Below are 22,192 nucleotides of genomic sequence, written 5' to 3' on the forward strand. Positions count from 1 at the left end.
AGAAAACACACACTCACACTCACACACACACACACTCCCTCTCTCTCTCTCACACACACACACAGTCACACACTCTCACGTGTTTCTGAGTGCATTCATGCAACAGTGAATTCTACCGGCCTGAGCAAACACAGACAGGGCAAAGATCACCAGAGAGAGAGAGAGAGAGAAGGAAGGAGAGAGGGAAAGAAAGAAAAAGACCTGAACGCAGACCCGCAGGAAGACAGAAACGGAGAGAAACGCAAAGAGAAACGAGAGTTAAGAAGAGGAACGAGCGCTACGCATACTCACCTCTGTGCTAAGTGCAGGCCCTGTGTGCGGAGTGTGTGAGCCTAGTGCTCGGAGGTCTGCGCTGACCCAGTCTGCCGTTGTTGGGAAAATCAAACACTGTGGCTCCGACCACAAAGGGGCGGAGCCACCGAGCCGCTTGGCTATACAGCCGGTATGTTTTTTTTCCCCATGCTAACCAACCATTCAGTGGAATTCTATTGGCGATCATTGACAGAAACGGTATCAAGTAGTACTAGTGTGGAGAAACATTTCATTGTGTGGCTGTAATCGTCTCTGATTAGGAACAGTTCAACCTCTGTCACTCACTCAGGCACTCACATTCCCATTACTAACTACTGCAATACCCATAAGCTTTACTAGCAATGCAGCATTCATGTCATATGGGAAAGAGGTAATACTTACATCTGTTCCATCTCCACTGAGTCTCAAAATACCATTATTGGTTATTGTTAAAAGTGTGAGTGTGTGTGTGTGTGTGTTGCAGGGTCTTTACACTATATTAGCCAGGTTGAGGGTCCTCTCAGGCTCCTCCGGGTAGAGGGGGTGGGGGGGCTCTCGGGACGATACACACCCCAGGGTCCTGCTCAGGGCTCGGCCCAGCTTCACCACCGGCGACTTCTACACACACACGCACACGCACACACGCACACACACACACACACACAAACGTCAGACCAAAGTTCAGAAACTGATTGCTGATGTCCTGCAGAAACATATGGCACTTTTGCAAAGATATAAATGTGTGGATGAAATAAGTCTTTACCCAACATGAATCTATAAACTGCTATGCAGCTATTCAGATTGCTCCTTTCTATCTTACTATAATAGATGGCCAATTTTGCCATTATGGCCCAGAGTGTGTTTCGTTACATTTCATTTCCGGTTAACCTACTAAAGGATACATTTGCATTTTGCAGGGATGAGCAACTTTTTATTGCACCATAAGCCATTCTTCCATCCAGCTGTTAAACAATACCCATCCATGCCTTAAATGGGATCAGTGTCAATGTCATCAAATCTTAAAATCAATTCTCAAACTCAAATTCCCAATTCTCAAACAGGTAACCAATGCAAAGATGCTAAAATCGAGGTGATGTGATCTTTTCTTTTTGTTCCAGTAAGAATACCAGATGCTGCATTCTGTACAACTGGAAGATAAGAGACACTTTTGACTGAGGTAGAGTCATTAGGTTTTACAGGCAGATATAACTGTGTGTCGTCAGTATAACAGTTTTGTTTGCAGATAATATGTCCAAGTGGAAGCATGTGAATAGAAAATAAGATGGGGCCCAAAACTGAACCCTGTGGGACCCCACATGTAATGTCTGCTGGGGATGAGGATAAGTTGCCTATCTTGAAAGTGGACATTCTATTGGAGAGATAGGAGTTGAACCAGTGCAGTGCTTTGTACCTGACACCACACAAGTTTCTCAAGTGGTCTAATAAAATGGTATGGTCTACAGTATCAGTACAGTAAGGCACTCAGATCTAAAAGAATTCAAATGGAACATCTGCTGCATCTGCTGCTCTCCTCAGGAGACTCTGAGGAGAGCCTCTGTGCTCTGAAGTGCTCTAAAACCAGACTGGAATTTCTCAAAGATATTACTTTGACTCATATATTATATGAATGGGATTGAGACAACTTTTTCTAACACCTTGGATAAAAGAGGGCAGTTTGGAGATGGGCCTGTAGTCTGCAGGAGACAAGGGGTCAAGACTAAGACTAATACCTCTTTAAGAAACTTCATAGGGACACCATCTAGGGGACAGATAGAGGACTAAATGTGAAACACTATCTCCTCCAGGACACAGGGAGCTTGATGGAGACTTAGGGATGGGAGAGACACTGCTGTGATATTTCTGGGAGGTCGTGCTGGACAGATATACTTGGATAGAAACCCAGCTATATTGAACTACTGGCTCCCTGTCTGATCTCATCAACTGCTGTTTGTCTGTACAGGATATAAAGTGGTGATTTGTCATGTGTTTTCATTGTGCATTTTATTGCCTGTCTGCTTGAATATGAATTTGAATATTTCTCATCACCATTGCTGACCTTTACTCTATATATGGGGCATTGCATTGAGTCTGTGTTACATCATTCTGTTCTATGATTGATTGTTGATCAGTTAGATCTAGGTCAGCGCATTCTCTGTACAGTCCTTTGAGACATGTTTGTGATGAAGGGCTATAAAAATAAATGAACTTGAACATGAACACACACACACACACACACACACACACACACAGTGCCCTCTGGTGTGAACAAGGCGTAAACACACGGCGACTCACCCAGGACGAGTGCTCCTTCATCTGATGCTGGCTGCTATGGGAGCCGCTGGTGTTGCCGCGCCAGAAGCAGTTCTGGCAGAGCTGGTAACCACGGCAACGGAGGCAGCGATAGCGGAAGCCCGTCATACCGTTGCCACGACAATAGGAGCACGACACCGGGTGATAGACTGAGAGAGAGAGAGAGAGAGAGAGAGTGTATGTCTATGTATTTGTGCATTTGCGTTTAGGTCTGTGTGTATGTCTCCGTGTGTGTGTGTGTGTGTGTGTGTTTACCATGCTCTACATTGGCCATGCGGTGCATCAGAGGCAGCCAGACGAGACACTGAGGAGGAGGGTCGGCTACGATGTCCAGGAACATGTTCAGCATCACCCTCTTCTACACAACAACAACAACACAAGACAAAAGCACACATTGGGTCGTTGCAGCAGCAGATAATAGGATACAGGAAAGAACAACAGAATATAAATGAGAAGAAGGGAAATGGGGAGTACTACACATAACGCAACCAACAATGTGTGTGTACCTGTTGCGGGAAGCAGGAGCGGGCCGAGGTGTGTGTGTAGCCGAAGGACGGACCCTCGTGCACGGCGGTGGGCAGCTTGAGAGCCTCCCTCAGGAAGCTGTCAAACTTGGACTGTACCAGTACCCCGCTGGAGTCGGACACCTGAGAAAACACATCTACACACACACACACACACACACACACACACACACACAGGTAAATTAACATAAGCAAAAAGCAGCATTTACATGCCTTTTCCACAAGGTGGCCCTTCTGTAACACGTATACATCTCCATACTTGCTGAAATGTTGATTAAAAGAAGGTTAAAATAGTGGAACTGACAACAGAAGAATCTTAAAATATAGTATATATGTATACTGTCTTCTTAAAGTTGTGTTATTGCAAGTATGAAACAGTAGATTTTTTCATGTCACTGATATTGTATAACAGTAACATCTTGTAATATTAGCACATATTGATGATAATATGATTCCACTTAGTCTGTAAACTGGAATAAAGTGTTTAACTTCAAATTCTATGGATCTTGGATGCCAAGTAACCTAAAAGTTATGGAAACCAATCAGATTGCAGAGCTGAAATATTAAAGGAAAAATCCATCCTAAAACACTTCAACACTGTTAAAAACAGCTATTGGTGATCTACTTTGCATTTGTGGCTCTATTGTATTGTTTGGTGGTGTATTTTTTTTTTTTTTTTTTTTTTTTATGGATCAGATTAGGGGTGAACCCTAATCTGATCCATCAGCCACTGAATAAACACTCTAAATAGATCATTGGTAATCCGCCAATCACTGTTTCAACTGCCTACTAACTGAAGTAGAAGCAGTCGAGGCAGGTTGAGGGAAAGTGACACCAAAAAAGTAAATTACAATACTTCATCACAAAATAACATCAAAATGATGATATGTAATGCAGCAACAGGATCCAATGATTTTCCTTTCATTTGGATTATGTTACTCTTTAGTGATTAGTGATCAGTAACAGATACAATTTTAAGAGTATCTTTGTCAGCCCTGGTCCTGTTGATGGTGTCAGTCTTGGTACTCACAGCGGAGCTTGTCCACCAGCTTCCCTCCACACAGCATGGCCAGCATCGCCTTCACAGAGTGCACTGTCAGGCGGCTGTCTGGCTCACTGAAACACACACACACACACACACACATTATGCTGTAGTATATTTCACCGTCACCTTAGTATGTGTGTCCCTTGTTACGGGGTTGAGCAAAAAGACAAACACAGATAGAGTATCACAGGGGGGAAAAAAGGAAAACTGACTATATGTAGCTACCTGTCAACGGCGGCCAGTATGAACTCGACCAGCAGGGCGGTGCTCTCGCGGGGGTCGATGGTGTGAGTGGTGGGCAGGCGCTTGCTGAGCTGGTTGAACAGGGAGGACACCAGGTTCTCCAGCCTGGTCACCGAGATGCCGGCGTTCAGCTCCACGGCGTTCAGACCGGCGTCCCGCACCGCCTCGATCACGTTGTACACGTCGATCAAATGCACTTGGGGGGGGGGTGATGGATGGATGGATGGATGGATGGATGGATGGCAGAACAGAGAGAGAGGTGGGGAGGTGATGGATGAAGAAAACAGTGGAAACATGAAATAGTGCGACACAGAGGTGACACTGAACAACAATATCTATCTTAAGTCTAGTTTAGTCTAGTGTTTCAATTTTTAAATCTTGTTTTCCTTTAAACAAGTGAAAAATGTGGCGTGGGGTGAGATAATTGAATTTCTTTACAATGCAGTTTTACCTGTTTGGGTGAAACTGCATTGTAGTATCAATATAAAGTCACTTGATTTAAACACTTCTAAAGGACATGGTAGCATATTTTGTCTTATTTTTCTCCACTACATTTGTGACTTGTTCTGTGACTTGCTACACCTGTACTGGCACCTCTGTTAACTGATGCTATCAATGCTGACTGGCCATTTTCCACACAATGCAATAAAAGACTAAAACTCATAAAATGTCATATCATCCTTTTCGTAACCGGTGCAACCAGATGCCACGCTGGCGGTGAATGACTTACAGTTGCATCTCTTCTGTATGAATCTCAGCTTGCAGGCCGTTCGATACGTGGAGAGCCGGATCGCATCGAAGTTCTGCTCCACTGTGACGAAAAACAAGAGAGACTCTGCTAGACCATTAGGCATTAATAACAGAACCAATCTCATGACTCATGAATCTTATGTACCATCCGCCATAATCACTGCTGGGACAGATAATGCTTCCTCCTCGCATGAGAGTGCTGGCATGGCCGGGATGATATAATTATGTTTTTGAAAACATTTTGCACCACAGAGAATGACGCACTTTCTTCAATGTAATCCCGGGATCCTGCGTTGTATTTGGCATTTCAAATGAGGTCAGAACATGGCTATTTTAGAAGCCTAAATACAGAGTTCACACACTTGCTAAGTTCAAGTGAATGAAATAATCATGTAATAAACTATACTTCATTTTGATGTGCACCCCTGGAACCCAGTCAAGGATCAGTTGTATTAATCCCCATTGACTTTTTGCACATTTTCTTGTGCTACAAAATTAGTTCGAAATTCATTTGTTTTTAGTTTTTCATTTGTTTAAAAATAGCCGTTTCTATCAAAGTGGAACAACGGAAAAGTCTTTGTCCAACATTCCATAATACAGATCATTTAGACTTGATCTTAAAGTTGTAGTTAAACAATTTAAATGGGTTCTCTTTTCAAAATTGTTATAATTTACCTCTCTTGCCAGGAAGTCTTACACCGGGTCCCTTCAATAAATCTTAATAAGACGTTAGGGCGGAGGGTGGTTCCTGCTTCAGCTTGCTGGAGCGCAGTGTTGAATACCTGCTTTAATTATGGATGACACTTGATTCCAGTGCCTGTGGTTTTGAGGAGAAAAGACATGATCTCCCTTCCATAGACTGTACGTGAAAACAGAAGGTGGCTTTGGAGTGCGCTTCCCCTCTCATGTACTTTCACGCTGACTTCATTAAGCAAATGAATGAAGAAGCCGGAGAGAAAGAAGTGCTGAAAAGTGCCGCCTCTCTGTTTTCATGGAGAGATAATTGATGTTTTTCCTCAAAACCTCAGAAACTGCAATCAGATAAGCGTCCGTAAGTGGCACGGGTATTCCGACACTGTGATCCAGCTTGAGGATCAGGAGGAGGGTCCTATCAGGGGGGTCAAAGGTCACTCACCCAGCTCGGCGAGGATCTGCCTGCTCTCGCCTCCCCCCGCCGTCGCCGTAGCCCCCCTCCCTCTGTCTCTCTGGCCCCCCTCCTCCATCACCATCCTGCAGGAGACGGAGACACGGCACAGAAACTCATCCATCCAAGTGTTCTATTATCTCAATGAAGGGGCTGTTAAACCTTTTATAATCAGGAACTTTTATTGTGATTACATACAGTACATTGGAGCATGTGAACGCACACTCATGTAAATACTTGCGTGTGAATTTTCAATCAAACTGATTTCATGCCGCATGAAAAAACATGTCTTATGTAACCGCAGCTAGTATTTCCACAATTCTCTTTTCATCTCCTCCTAATTTTAGATTCCATAGTTACAGTTTGACACACAGCTGCATGCACACACACACACACACACACACACACACGCGAGACAGTCTTGACAGTCATCACTAGGAAGATGAGTTGAGGCGCTTGGTAAATAAATCCATTAATGACAGCAGCTGATGAAACCCGATCTGGAGTCTGGCATTCGGAGAACTTAACAAGGGCACAGAGGGAGAGGGGGAGAGAGAGAGAGAGAGAGAGAAAGAAAGAAAGAAAGAGTTGTAGCTAGCCAGACTGTCAGCCACAACTGTCAGGTGACATAAGAGGATAGTCAGTCGCCATGGTAACGGTCATACCCACCCCCCTCCACACACACGCGCACACACCTGCAAATATTTGGATTCCTTGTATGAACGCAGTGACATGCCAACCCCCTAAACACACACACGCACACTCCAAGTAGTAGATACGTTTCCCCTGCACGCACACACACACACACACACACACACACTCACTCACACACACATACACACACATTCCAGAGAGGATTTAAGAGCTTCCCAGGAGACTTCATGCTTCATCCGGACAAAAGAAGGATTCCTCCTTTCAAGAACATTTTCTTTCACTGTCGCTCTCTCTCTCTCTCTCTCTCACACACACTCACACTCTCTCGCATTCCCTTACATCTTCGTACAGCTGTCACAACGCTCTCTCTCTCTCCCTCTCTTTCTCTCTCTCTCACACACGCACACTTGCATTGCCTCCTTCCCTTTCACTCTTGTCGTCTTGTACAATGCTCTCTCTCTCTTCCTTGCTCCCTCCCTCGTCTCCCCCTGTCCACTTTTTTTCTCTCTGCCTCTCCCTCTCTCTCTCTTACACACACACACACACACACACCAGAGGCAGTTGGTGCCAGTCAGTCAAGTGCATGTGTAACTATCTTTGTTCTAAACCATCTGTGCTTTGTAGACGACTCACACTGACAGCCATGCCAATGTTTTTGCCCCCTGCACTTAACCTGCGACTGCTCCACATGGCGTTGCCCAGTGGCTGAGAGTCAAAGCCTATTGGATGAGATGGTGAATTACAGGAAATGAAGTAATAGTTTGCCGGTTTGGATCCCAGTTACTGTGAGTAAGTCGTTATTTCCAGCCTGGCCTTGGTGTTAACTACACTCTGTCTGTCTGCGTGTCTGTCTGTCTGTGTGTCTGTCTGTCTCTGTAGAGCTGACACGGAGGAACATTTGGTCCGTGAGCCTCGCTTCCCGTTTTAACTCGCCAACGTTTCAAACCCTCTCAGATATAATTAGCCTTCCTGCAATTACCCCCAGCTATGTCGGATGGCTAGGAACAGCTCGGCTGCTGTTTTCCCGAACCGCGGGGTCCGAAAAAGCCTTTCATCCGAGCCCCCTTTTTTTTTTTTTTTTTTTACTCCATTATAACTCTTCTCTCGCAAACGGTCTTGGACTCGTTACTAAAAAAAAAAAAAACACAACATATTATTCCTTACTCATTTCAAAAGTACGGTGACATGGTCCAAGGCCTAGACCACTGAGCCACCGGGACGCCCCCAGAATATTGTTTTGATTATGCAACAGCTGACGAATCGCATAAGCTGACGTCGCTGTCCTGTGAAAACCTCCTATCTCCAAAATGTCAACTAACAAAAACAGCCTTGTTTTCAGCTTGACCACCATGTAGTTTTGAGGTTATCCAATGGCGTTTTGAAAGGGTTTCGTAAAACAAAGTTGTTATAACTTACTATATACTTACAACTCCCTGACAGGAGTAATTTGGGACACTGTTTGATACATTAGTTGTGTGTTACAACCCCGACTCTGGCGACTGCATCCTCTCCAGAGAAAGTCAACTCTTCTCCCAATTCTCATCTAGCTAGTTACTTAAGTTAGTATGAGAGGACAATGCCTATCATGAGGAAAAGGTATTTAGATACTAAGATATTTAGAGAGGGTGATAACATAACTTATTTGGTTTGACTGGTAGCTAACATTATTACTCATATTGAAATAGTAAGTTGTTACACTACTTGTTACTGGGAAAAGTAATGATATTACTGTAATACACTTTACCACTCCACACTACTTACAAAATGATTGCTGCTATGGTACTAAAGACCTTTCTATCAGATAAATCAATTGTGTTTTTGAATGGTGAGCAGTGAACTGATACATTTCTTTCCAGTGGATATGGAGCATTTTGAAACGAAAAAAAAAAAAACATACTCTTTTGAAAATGTAGGCTGGAAACTGCACAGCTATAGTGACTGACAGAGGAGTTATAAAGTGTTCTAGTGGTGGAAGAGCCTTTCCTTACAGAGCTCAGCTATTGAAAGGCCAAAAATAGAGAGAGAGAGAGAAAGAAAATGAGAGAGAGACAGAGACAGAGAGAGAGAGAGAGCTAGAAGAAATAGAGACATACAGTAGAGTGAATGTGTGTTCAGTGGGTGGTGATGCAGGCCACTGTAGCACCATGGTGTTTTATTATGGCTGCCATTTGCTGAGCGTTACGGAAACAAACACACAAACAACGCACACTGCTCTGCACACACACACACACACGTTGGTTTGAGGAAGAATTTAGAAAGAAAACAGGTTAAATGCTTAATTGTACAAAATACATAGAAATGCACTGTGCAGACTTGTGGCACTACTGCATCCTCACCTAAAACTGTCTGTGTGTGTGTGTGTGTGTGTGTGTGTGCGTGTGTGTGTGGTCTTACCTCTCTGTGTTAGGGGGTCACACAGGACAGAGGATCCACAATAAAGGACGTCTAGCGGAGAGAAGAGAGAAGAAAAAGGCGAATAGAAGAGAATAGTCTTTTCAGTCTGGAGACAAAACATGTCAAAAGGCTTTTTGGGGACAGCAGAGCCAATCCAGTGAGCAGAGCACACCCTCTATTATAAACACACACTGGACACCACCAGCGGGGTACACACTCATCCCTCACTCCTTGGGTTAAAAATGGCTCCTGACATTTTATTTTCAGTGAACACGTTAATTCACTGAATAGGTGTGGTGGGTCACCCTGCCCTGAGGAGCTGCTAACCCTAAAACAGTTCTATTAGTCTGCATTTCAATGGAGAGTTTTAGTGTCCCATGATGGCCTAAATGCTGTTTCAGAGGCTTTCCCACCCTGACAAGAATATAATTCTGGGGGAAACACTGAATTCTTGTAATTTTTTGGCATGAAAATGCCAAGAGGGTGGCATGGTGGCCCAGTGGTTTGCACAGTTAACTGTTGCCTCACAGCAAGAAGGTCCTGGGTTCTAATCTTGGCTCCAAATGGCCCATGGGTGTGAATGTGAGCTGGAGTGTGTTTGTCTATGTGAAACAATAAGTAGAAAATTAATGTATGAATGAATAGCGGCGCAAAACAGTGACTATGGACAGCTTCAATAAAAACACATTGGTATCTGGCTTCAAAATGAATCAAATCTGAACACCATCTGTTGTGTAGTTTTGTCATGATGTTACGCAGCAACAACACTTAATCCATATTGCTTTTATGTTGCTGCAAACTACGTAGCAGAGTTCTACGCAAGGATCTCGCGGCAAAAACGCATGGAGATTAAAGTAATTCAGTGTGGTTCTGGATTGTACTATTACAATGACACATTTTCAGTGCAGTTTTGATTCACACACACACAAACATCAGTGAGCTGGAAAAAATAGGGTGAAGAAAACAACTGGACATGGTCTGACTTCCAAACCAACATCAAAAGCTACCTGCTGCCATCCTCACCCGCTTCACTGTTTTGTTGGCAAAGATGAGAAAAGAGAGCAAAATTACACTTGCAACAAATAAAAGGATAGTACACATTGCCAGACATTTCATAAGCCTCTGATCAACCAACTCTCACTGGAGCAGAGATGCCATTCCTCCCACTGACAAGGAATCCCAAAGTTGTGCCATGAATGCAGTCTAACCCAGACCTCACGGATATGAACACAGAACTTATGACATTTCTACATATTGTTGTTGTCGTGTGAAAACCTCATTTTCATGTTGAAGGAAGGATTACACGGTCCTCTGGGTTGAGAAACAACTTATTGGGTTTATGAAACCCTTTCAAAACCACTATAATGTGAAGAATGCATTGGCAGCAAGCTAACAACAAGGCTGTTTCTCTTAGTTCCTTAAAAGTTAACATTTTGGATATGAGGAATTCACCTGACAGCAATGATACGCACTATATCTAATCACTCTATCTCTAATCACAGTTAAAGCCAGTAAATATGGGACCAGGTCTCAGGATTACTTAATCTTAGATATTCCACATGTAAATACAGATCTTGGCTAAAATGGTTTTCGATACTCTGCGCCTTACAAATGGAATGATTTGCAAAGGTCTTTGAAATTAGAATTCCTTGTTTCTTTAGAAAAGTTCAAATTCTTCATCCATGATTTTTCTAACACTGACTGTAACTGTTTCCACTGATTTTTGTTTGCTTGCTGATTGTTGCTGTGTAATGTTTGAATGAACTTGCATGTCTTTTTTATAACTGTTCTGTTAGCAGGTCTCTCTTAGAAAACAGATCTTGATCTCAATGAGACTTCCTGCTTAAATAAAGGAAAAATAAAAAAATATATCTATATATTTCTGTGTGTATATGTATATAAAGGAAGCTCCTGACACTGAGTTCAATGAATGTGCAGTATAGGCTGCTAGCCTACCTAGAATAAGTTGAATATGACAGTATTAATGCACAGAAAACCTAGGCTATACACAGTTGGGTGTGAACTACACTGATAGCTTTTTTGCTGTGCTTGTTGAATATCAATCAATAGTGACTGCAACATGCAGAGGGCAATCACAGACTGTCAGCAGATGTGACTAGTAAAATAGATAGATTAAATATATTAGACGGACATAGAATAGACAGATAGATACATAAGTACTATATTTATCCTAGAGGGAAATCCAACTGCAGCAGCAACAAACAAAACAGCGAGACACAACACTATAATAAAAGCTAATACAAAATAAAAACATAATATTCGCCATCTTGTACAATCACCCGACATATTGACATATCAGTTATAGAGTGTGGTGTCCTAACTAGCATTTGGTTACTAACTGCAACAGCAAAACAAACAGGATCCTAATCAATACACTGAAAATTGTCAGCCTGCCCCAAGCCCACTATCAGTACTACACTAGTTCAGTAAGTGTGTTAAATAAGGAAGTAGGCTTACTTAATAAGTGTTGCACACACACACACACACACACACACACACACACAACACTGTACAAGTAATCAGTATATGATCATCATATACTATGCAATTTTAAAGACAGTGGATTTTAAAGAGTACATTTTAAAACGAGTTCATTTCATTTCATCTGCTGCAGTTGAAAAATGCACACACACACACACATACTCACACACACACCTTCCCTTTCACTCCTTTCACCACAGGGTGAGTGCGTGTGTGTGTGTGTATATGTGGGGTCTCACATCAGTGCAGGCCACCCAAACAGACCACCTGTGCATCAACACCCCCCAACACACACACACACACACACACACACTCACTGTTTGTCATTACTGGTATGGTTATTCAGGCCCAACACCTGAGCAAGACAAACAAACATGAAAACACACACACACACACACACACACACACCTGTTCTGTGGATGTGATGATCAATCAGTTGCCCCTAGTCTTAAACATCAAACCACACGCATGCAGACTAAAGGCCTGGATCTCTCACCAAACACACACACACACACACACACACACACATACAATACCCATAGTGCTTCTAGACTCACCGGTGTGTTCTCCACCAACTAAATGTTAGCGAGTGGGAGAGAAGAGGTGATATGGCGATGACACCGACACAGAGCCGGGCGTCAGGCAGGCGAATGGGTACTCAAGAGGGGTAGGAGGGCGTTTACCACTTACTGTACACACACACACACACACACACACACACACACACACACACACACAAACACACACACACCATGCCTTGACCACATTAGCACTTGCAGCTGCTCCCTATTCTCATCGTCTGTCCTGACAGGGCCTGACCTACAGCATGTTTGTATGAGTGTGTGTGTGTGTGCATGTGTGTGTTATAGGTTATACATATGCTGCAACTCTAGACACTGGCGTTGTTGAAATACCTCAGAGCTCCTGTTTTTCCTCTGAATGACCTCAGTCTAGCACGGGAAACGAGGCTGAAAACATTTTCCCCATCGATCTCCAAAAAGGAAAACTTTGGTTGGAATTGAATCAAAAAGCTGGAAAATTTGTCTTTTTCCACACAGAAACACTTTCAGCTGCACTGACTACCGAATGTAAAATCTGCTCTCCGACCTTTCACTGATGACCTTTGACCCGCCCCGTGTTACTGCAGAGACAGCCCGGCTGACCCTGGGGTGTCACCAGGCAGGTATAAACGGCAGCAACAGATCTCTGGTTACACACGCGACGGACAATTAGCATGCCAGTGATCTTCGGGGGAACCGGTCCATAAGTTATGCTCTGGCCTGGCGACACAGGAGGAGAGAGAGAAAGAGAGAAAGAGAAAAGAAAGCCAGGGAAGACATGGTAGAGATCGAGAGGTGGAGAAAAGAGAGCGGAAGGAAGGAAATAATGCAAGACCGAGACATAGAGACAGGAAGCGAGATGAGAGGTGAGAAAGAGCAAAATAAAAAGACGAAGAGAGAGATAGGAAGTGAAAGTCAAGTAAAGAGATGGAACCCAACCCATAGGACAGACCAGACTTCGGTCGCTGTTGTCATGCCATTAGGAGGAAAACAGAGTAGAAATAGTGTTATAGATAGCCATCTTTAGGGAATGGATAGTGTTAGTGTGTTGCTCTACCCATCGAGCTACACAGAAACATCAATATAAAGGGTTGAGAGCCTATATCCAGAATTTCAGGGACTTGAAGACAAAGACAGCCAACCCAACTCCCCTCCACAACAACCCACTTGGCCAGGGCCTCTTAAAATTTGTCAACCCGAGACCTGAATGAGCAGTTCTTTTCCTTTCACCCTGTGACCCAGTCGCTTGAAAACAACTGGACTATTCTTGTAACAGAGGGACCCCTCCAGTAACAGGCCTGGGTTTTGTTCTGGATCCCCACAGCTTCAGAACCCAAGCTCTAATGGCACATCAACAGACAGACTGGAGTGGGACTGGTCTCTTTAGAAAGTCGCACATGGATTCTGCTTGTTTGAAAAATACACCCGCTTTTTGGAAAATAAGCTGTTTGTTAAACCATTGCGTGATGAGAAAATTATTACCATTTAGCTCACTTACCGAAGGTTAATTCGTATTTTAATTTGGACCCTACAAGCTGCTAAACATCACCTCAAAAGCACCGTCGTGTGCCAAATAGTAAACCAGTGGTTCTCAAAGTTGGGTCCGGGGTCCCCCAAGGGTCCTGGGTATAATTTAATTCACTAGAAATTATACCAATTAGAGACTGGATAAGAATGATTACACTAATCACAGGTTTCACTCTCGCCACTGTTATCTCCCCACCCACAGTGTAGACAGTAACACAATTCAATACTAAATTGACAACAATAAAAATCTTTCCATATGGGGTCACTGAGTTACATGAGAACATTTGAGAACCCCTGTAGTAAACACCCAGCGGTGAAGCCAAAATGTCTGTGTATTCCTTAAACTATAGGGGAAAAGTAGGGTGGTTAATTGCTGCCAATTTCCCTTGTTAGATGTAAACAAATCGCCCACTGCCGGATTCAAATACACAGTATGCATCTGCCAAGGAAAAAAGTAGGGGCCATCAGGGGACAGTTTGGGACACGGCCCATCAGTTATTATGATCCTCTCTCTCTCCCTCTCTCTCTGTCATCCCACTCTTTTTTAGTTTCCTCCGCAGGGAACAACAGATTTGGAAGAGCATGCAATCTCCCTGGAACCACACTTAAGCATACGCTCATTTTGTTTGTGCTCTGGTTTAAATTTTTACATCTCCTGTATGTTTTTGTCGTACTTGCTGGTATTTTTTTTTTTTTTTACCGCTGTTTGAATGATCATTTTACATTTGGCTGCAGGTGAATAAAGTGCCTCACTCATGAGGGACCTCTCGTTGTCATCCCCCGGATTATGTTACATGTTTTCTCCTAACCTGCACAACAAATTGCATGAAACAAGCCAACCACATAAGTCATATAATTTAAAAGAATATAGGTTAACCGGATATGTGAGGTTCTCCCACGTAGCCAAGCTCCATAGAAAATGTGCAAGTTTAACTTTGCTGCTTATCGGCAAACGTACGCATCTGGTTGAACACGACTTAATACATTTTACTATTCCCACAATCATCTTCCACCAACATACACCATGTTTGACGGTGGCGAGCCGTGTGAACCAATAGTAAAAGTTGAGATTTTGTTGACATAAAGTGCTGCTTGGTGGATTAATATATGCCGTGATTAACAGTGGACCCTAACGATCCGTAAAAGGTCATACGTCATGTTCCACCAGCCATGTAGTTTTGGCCATAAGCAAGGCAACGTTCAATTGCCAGATTTTTGAATGGAGCGTCACGTTCCCCCTATACAAGAGAACGGAACCTATCGGGGCTACAGCACCGCTGCTAAAAAATCAAACCCCAGTAATAGCCCTGATTTGAAAGTCGCATATCTGTCTGTTATAACACTCAAGGCGACGACACGGCACGTACAACGGCATAATTACAGCACTTCAACAATCTTCAATGGGCGCTCTCGGCTCCCCAAAGTTTCAAAGAGACTATTGAGTTAAAGTGGTTACAGGCTACTTTTAGTTCTGCCTACTTCTGGGAATCTGTGTGACATAGCGGCCATATTGCAGAAAAGTTTAACTCCCTGTTCACCTTGTTCCTCCAAATGAATGTGTTCTTCAAATCACTCTCCCTGACGCAATCCCTGACAAAATTAACATAAAGTCAGGTTTGTGGCGTCTAAAACCCAAACTTTAGTTTATGCAACAGTGCAATATCCCGTAATAGGCTATGTGAGAGAGGGTCTACTCACCGGGACTATTTTCGGCAGGTATCCGTGGCCAAATACCAACATCAACACTGAAGCGTGTGGCACTGACTTGAGCTGTAACCCAGTTTTCTCTCTCGATATATCCGCTTCCTCTTGGCATCGGTTTTGTGCCCTCCTGTTTAGATATCGTCCCCGTTCCGTTATTTATTTCCGTGGCGCACCGTGTTTCGCACCCTCCATACTCGCTGTACCGGGTGCCGCTGTGTGTGTGTGTTTCTCAGTGTGGTCTACTATTTTTGAAAGAAAGTCACTCCTCTCCCGCCGTGCGCCCTCCCCTTGACAGGCCGAGTAGCTGTGAGTGAATGGTGACAACATAGTCATGCTATATGCTGACAAAAACAAACTCATTACATTTTGACATATTATTGTTTGTTAAAAAGTAACGCATTACTCGTTACTCGTGTCAAAAGTAATGTCATTACTTCACTTATTTCTCCCTGGCAGCGGCACTTCGTTACGGTACACTACCCCTTCCGTCACTTTTCCGTTAACTGTTGATGGTTGGTGTCCTGCTTACTTTTAACATCGCGATAACTTGGTTACCGCTCCCGTGAATGAAAATCAAAGTAGTGGTAAAAGTTTTCAACTTTTCTACCAATTTTTCATCTAAACTTGATCACTCTGAGAGGACGACGACTAATTCTAATGAGAGAGAATCGTGGCATGGGGGTGGGATGCAATTTATGGATAATTCAACTTCAATTTGACACTAGTTGATAACAAAATTAACGTCTTGTTTTATTTGTTTGGTAAATACGGTGTTAAATATGGTGTTATTACTTAAGTTGAAAAATAAAAATCAGCAACTCCTTCCTAGGAAAAGCAATAACATTACTGCAGCAGTCTGTCAGTGACCTGTCAGTGTCTCTCTCTCTCGCTCTCTCTTCCTCTCTCTCTCTCTACTGTATTTGTCAAACTATCATTTTCCCACAGCTGTGAAATTCAACAGTGCTATGTGATGAGCACGTGCGCCCCTCCCACTCCCTCCACACACACACACACACACACACACACATTGGCTACATAGTAGTCTTAGGCGGACTACTCTAAAAATATGGGCTTTATTATGTCATATGGAAATTATTTAGGCCAGTAAACTGATCGTTGAAATTGGACAGTAATTACTTATTATTAGATTATTTCTGGACTCATAGGCCGATGGGATTCTGTTGAAGGCCAAATGCCAAAATTGTTAGCTGACCTTCTATTGCTTACCAATACGCCACAGTGTCCAGTAGGTTGTGCACTTGTCCACAGATCTTTCCTCTGAGCCATTTGATGTAATATCATCCAATGTGCTAGAACCGCTGTAGTAATATGTGACATTTTGAATATGAAGTAATGGAATCACATTTTGTTGCTACCCTTTAGGGAGCAGGATCAGGGCTGTAAAAACTGGTGTTTTACTATTTTCTACAATGAATAGAAACTCTACACTTGTCATTTATGACATTTTTGCGATAGCTTGCTTGTTAGGCCTGTCCCGAGCCCACCAAATCTAATGTTCAAACCTATATAGGCATAATGGGGAGGAAGCATTGCTGGAGTTAAGCATAGGAGACAGGAAAACTAGGAAAGTCTCAATTTCAGAAAGAAGAACCTGTTTGTCATTCATTTTGCAGAATTGTGAAATATACACAGCCTTACTTGGTTTTACTAAATGTTTTCCAACATATCCTGTGACTAATATATGGTCTCCCCTCGATTTCATCAGTGTAGCCTACACAAAATAGTACAGCTGTCAGTAATTTTGTTGCCACTTGCATAATTTTTCCAGCTCATATGTCAAAACAATGGTCTCGGATAATAAATCTTGGGACAAGATACATTTAAATATATTCCATGTCAAATGTATTTCTGTACCATTTATGTAAATGCACGTAGAACATAAAAGTGGCCATTTCTGTAATATTGGCATCTGTTTCCTCCATATACTGTAAATCTATGTAGCTATATGATAAAAAGTTGCAAGATTTATATGTGTAAATGTGGTTTCCATATGTGACAATTAGGGACTGAAATGGGGTTTTGATGGCTGATACCAACTTAGACTGTGGTCGTTACTTTGTACTGATATTCAATACCTTTAAATATGACAATTTTCATGCCAAAAAATATTATTCAGTGTTTGCCCCATAATTTTATTTTAGTTAGGGTGGAAAAGCCACTGAGACAGCATTTAGACCATCATGGGACACTAAAACTCTCCATTGAAAGCCAGACTAATGGAATTCTTTTAGGGTTAGCAGCTCTTTAAGGCAGAGTGACCCACCACACATAGTTAATGGTAGGAAAACAAAGACTGGCCGATCTCTGATACTTAATAATAAACTAAACTAATATATCAGTCTAACCCTAATGGTAATACATAACTTATGCTGTAGATATTATAGATAGACGTAGGTAGATGTCTATTTTTGTGTGAGTGCCAGTGGACTATGTAAACATGTTGTACTCCCTATTCTCTTGTAAATCTGGACTTTACCAAGAGGGGAATACCCGTCCGGCGTCATATTTGCGTTGTAGGGTCAATATAACAGTGTGTATGCTGCTAGTGAAACAGAACGGACAAAAACACTGATCCACTGCAGGACTTTGCTTTTAAAACTGTCCAGACTGGATGATCGTTTCATCTAAGATTAGGAGGTGAATTTCTTCTATCAGGCATCACCATCGCAATGATGTGGACGCTGGCTCTTCAGGTGGTTGCCATTGGTGTTTACCTACAGGTAGGAGCGTACCCATACACTCACCTTACAATATAAATTAATATGATATTGTGTTCACAGTACAACTTTGTAATTAGAAATGACGTTAAAATGTTAAAAATACTAAATGCATAGTGTGAATTTCTTTACCCAGCTGTAGTAAGTCTTAAAATTAACTGTGAGGTTTAAGGGGAAATTGATAGAAGTCAGTGTTCTACCTCCCCACCATCACCCTACTTGAAACTGAACAAATCCCCTTTCAGGCTTTCATGATATATTTTGACATGCTTACCTGCAGGTGCCTGGTTGCTATCCATCATGCCGTATATTGAGGTCTATAGCCAGCTGTAGCTTCCAGAACCACCTTTGGGTCCCTGCTCTACCTCCCCACATCACCCATCTGTTCCTGGAGATGAACAGCATCAGCGAGCTCAATGCCACCTCCCTGTCAGGCCTGGAGGAGCTCCGGGTGCTGGATCTCGGCATGCAGCGCGTGCCGCTCGTGATCCGGAACAACGCCTTCAGCAGACAGAGACACCTGATCCGGCTGGTGCTCGGGGCCAATGTCGGCCTTCAGCTGGAGCCGAGGGCGTTTGTGGGACTGTCCAACTTACGGGAGCTCCACCTGGATTACTGTTCCCTGCAGGAGTCCATACTGGAGGAGAGCTATCTGCAGCCGCTGTCCTCCTTAGAGACGCTTGACCTCTTCGGTAACCAAATAAAGAGACTCCAACCTTCACTGTTCTTCTCAAACCTGACGAAGCTCACAGAGTTGAACCTCAAGCTGAACAAAATCAACGCGATATGTGAGGCGGATCTGGTCGGTTTCCAGGGCAAACACTTCCGCCTCCTGAACTTGGACACCATCCACCTTCGGAACATGTTTAGTCAAGGTTTTGACTGGGAAGAATGCGGGAATCCTTTCAGAGGGATGTCCTTTCAGACGCTTGATTTGTCCTACAATGGGTTCAGCGTGGACAAAGCGAGACAGTTTTTCACAGCCATCGAGGGGACGAAGATTGGTCATCTTAAACTGTCTGGAACCATGGGTAAAGGATTTTTCTACGTCCACTTCCGTGATCCAGACCACCTCACATTAGAAGGCCTCAAGCATAGTGGAGTCCGCTTTTTAGATCTGTCTAAAAACAAGATATTTGCTTTGCACGCGGGGGTTTTTAGTCCACTGAAAGAAGTAGAAATCCTTGACATTTCCCAAAACAGTGTCAATCAGATAAATAGACTGGCGTTTCTTGGTCTTGAGAGACAATTACAAATGCTCAACCTGTCACACAACCTTCTAGGGGAAATCCATTCATACACATTTGCGTCACTGACAAACCTTCATGTGCTGGACTTGTCTTACAACCATATTGGTATATTGGGAAAGGCTTCATTCAAAGGACTTCCTCATTTAAGAAAGTTACATCTAACAGGAAACTCTCTGCGAGAACTAGGTTTCTCTGAATCATTACCCAGCTTAGATTATCTCGCTTTGAATGACAACAAGTTGAGGTCCTCATCAGTGCACAGCTCATCAGTGCACAGTCTCATACAGATTGCCAATAATACTTACCATGTAAATGTTGAGGACAACAGATTCACAAACTTGGAGGACGTTTACATTATTGTGACTCATTTGAAGCGCCTCCATTTTCTCTCCATTGGAGGGAACCCCATCAAATGGTGCACGCTCAATAGACACATCTCAATACCTCGTTCAAACAGTTTGCGATTGCTGGACCTTCACGGTAGTTCCCTGCAATCCGTTTGGGCTCAGGAGAGATGCCTCGATCTGTTTGATCATCTTGAGAATCTGATCCATCTTAACTTGAGCTACAACGCGCTGCAGTCTCTCCCCCGGGGGATTTTCAAGGGTCTCACCTCAGTCGTGGAGATCGACCTCTCCTCCAACTCCTTGACGTACCTCCAGCCGGACGTCTTCCCCGAGAGCCTGAGAAAAGTCCACCTCTCCGACAACTTCATAGCCTCCCCCGACCCCGCCGCCTTCCGCTCTCTCCGCTCCATCGACCTGAGGATGAATCGGTTCCACTGCGGTCCCCACCTGAGGAGTTTCCTCACGTGGCTGAACGAGACCAGAGTAAGGTTCCTGAGCCCGGTGGAGGAGCTCAGATGTGAATTTCCCTCTGATCTCTATAGCGTTACCCTGTTAGATTACTCTGCTCGTGTCACACAGGCATAAAAGCACATAACAATCAGTAAATGCATTTCTTGTGAGGGTAAAAAATGTACCAGGTGCCATGTACTGAATGGTGACATCACTGGTTTGAGTAGTTCGGCACATGGTCAGTCTGTCACATGGTGTCCCCTATAGGAACTGAATATGTAACAACTGTCAGATAATGTTGTAATTTGTCACAATCTAATAAAATGTCCCTCTAAATGGGTTGAAAATTAAAAATAAAAGAAATGTTAATGCAGTAAAACCCTGGATAATGTATTAAAATCACATTATTTCATTTACTGTCGGTAATTGCTTCATATTTTTAACAGATGATGTAATAATGATATTGACTAATGATGTAATTACCACATTTGTATCCTTAATTACATAATCGTTCCTATATTTCTATGTGAGGACCAAATCAAAATAAATAAAGAAAAATAAAAAGATGATAAAAATCTGCTGGTCCTCACTTCTTTAAGGGCCTGTGTGTGTGTGTGTGTGTGTACACACCATAACGCCAAGAGGGGGAGCTACAGAGGAATCCCAGCACTGCCCAAAGCTTTCTGCTCTAAATACAGTATAACCTTTATTCTGACTTTGGCAGGTGAAAATCCAGATCACACTCTAGGGAACTAGAACTAGATTGGGCAAAAGCTGTGAGACAGGAGAGTGGCTAGGATTACATCTATGGTGCCCAGTGACGCATAATGCCAAAATACCTTTAAACTGGGCACTAAACCATAAAACTGCTCAGAGGCTTTTCAGAGGAAATGTGTAGGAGGCTCATGTTTTCACCTGCTGTTGACAATAACATGAGCCAAAATCAGTTTCTTGTGCTCAAATTAATGGGGCACAATGTTAATGTTAATATTTGCTAACTTACGCAATTGTGAAAAGTATGTTCTACTAGCTAATTTAACATTACCAAATGTCAACAGATAGGTACGTTATCTAGTACATTTATCTCCCATACCCACAACAACACAGTGTCTGTATACATAGACAAAAGTCTATGTATACAGACAACAAAAATGACATCAGTTGGTTTAACTATTTATTTTCAAAGGGAAAGGCCTCATGGAATTCCCCCTTTAACTAATATGGTGGAAACATGTTATTTATTGTATTGTTAGCCAGCTATAATTGCAGTTTGGCCCCCCAACAGTTCAGTGATCTAATTTAATGTTGTAAACCACTCTGTGTTGTTCCTCCTGGTTCTCCAGCAAGTTTTACATCTATCAAATCTATATGCCATGCCAAGGGACACTTTACGAAAGACTTTACACCTGGTGGGGGATTGGTGTTTTAAAGGTCCTATATTATTCAGGTCCCATGATTTTGTTTTCAAATATACCATGACTCAAAATAAGAAAAATGTACTTTATGATGTTTTCCAAATAAATGTAGTTTAGTTAAAAAGGCTATTTATTGAAATACTTGACCCTGATTGGCCAACAACACCAGCTCTAACTGAAGCTGGGGTTGTCAGTTCATATGCTGCAAACTGGCCTGATTGAAAGGATTCCAGTAATAGAGAGGATAGCCAATCAGGATCAAGTCCAGCTGTGATGCGTTTCCTGGTGTTTGAAAATGCTTTTAAAAACTTGAAATTTCACTACTCAAACAAAATCTAATTCTA

The 22,192-nt window shown here is 42.8% G+C and overlaps 2 protein-coding genes across 3 annotated transcripts in view; one reads left to right on the top strand and one right to left on the bottom strand.

Annotated features, from left to right (window-relative positions):
- Positions 1–15,875, bottom strand: part of LOC139655126 (dystrobrevin beta-like) — a 28,117-nt gene extending 12,242 nt beyond the window's left edge. The window contains exons 1-9 of one of the 2 annotated variants that reach the window (XM_071532440.1): positions 15,643–15,875; positions 6,299–6,393; positions 5,144–5,224; positions 4,396–4,609; positions 4,156–4,241; positions 3,108–3,262; positions 2,857–2,959; positions 2,584–2,750; positions 785–909 (exon numbers count right to left, since the gene is read on the bottom strand). In XM_071532440.1, the coding sequence (XP_071388541.1) occupies positions 785–909; positions 2,584–2,750; positions 2,857–2,959; positions 3,108–3,262; positions 4,156–4,241; positions 4,396–4,609; positions 5,144–5,224; positions 6,299–6,392 (1,025 nt within the window). In that variant the 5' untranslated portion in view covers position 6,393; positions 15,643–15,875. Of the gene's footprint in view, positions 1–784; positions 910–2,583; positions 2,751–2,856; positions 2,960–3,107; positions 3,263–4,155; positions 4,242–4,395; positions 4,610–5,143; positions 5,225–6,298; positions 6,394–15,642 lie in introns of those variants that run through there. The other variant, XM_071532441.1, reaches the window with a different exon arrangement.
- A 2,466-nt stretch (positions 15,876–18,341) lies between these two features.
- LOC139655127 (toll-like receptor 5) lies at positions 18,342–20,568 on the top strand. Its single transcript, XM_071532442.1, has 2 exons — positions 18,342–18,389; positions 18,667–20,568. Exons 1-2 carry the CDS (start codon positions 18,342–18,344, stop codon positions 20,566–20,568), a joined length of 1,950 nt encoding a protein of 649 aa, XP_071388543.1.
- The last annotated feature ends 1,624 nt before the right edge of the window (positions 20,569–22,192 follow it).

This window comes from Centroberyx affinis, unplaced genomic scaffold (assembly GCF_046629955.1).
Source record: "Centroberyx affinis isolate AG114_WGS23_722 - 3 ecotype Tasmania unplaced genomic scaffold, CSIRO-AGI_Caff_v1 ptg002190l_1, whole genome shotgun sequence".
NCBI lineage: Eukaryota > Metazoa > Chordata > Actinopteri > Beryciformes > Berycidae > Centroberyx > Centroberyx affinis.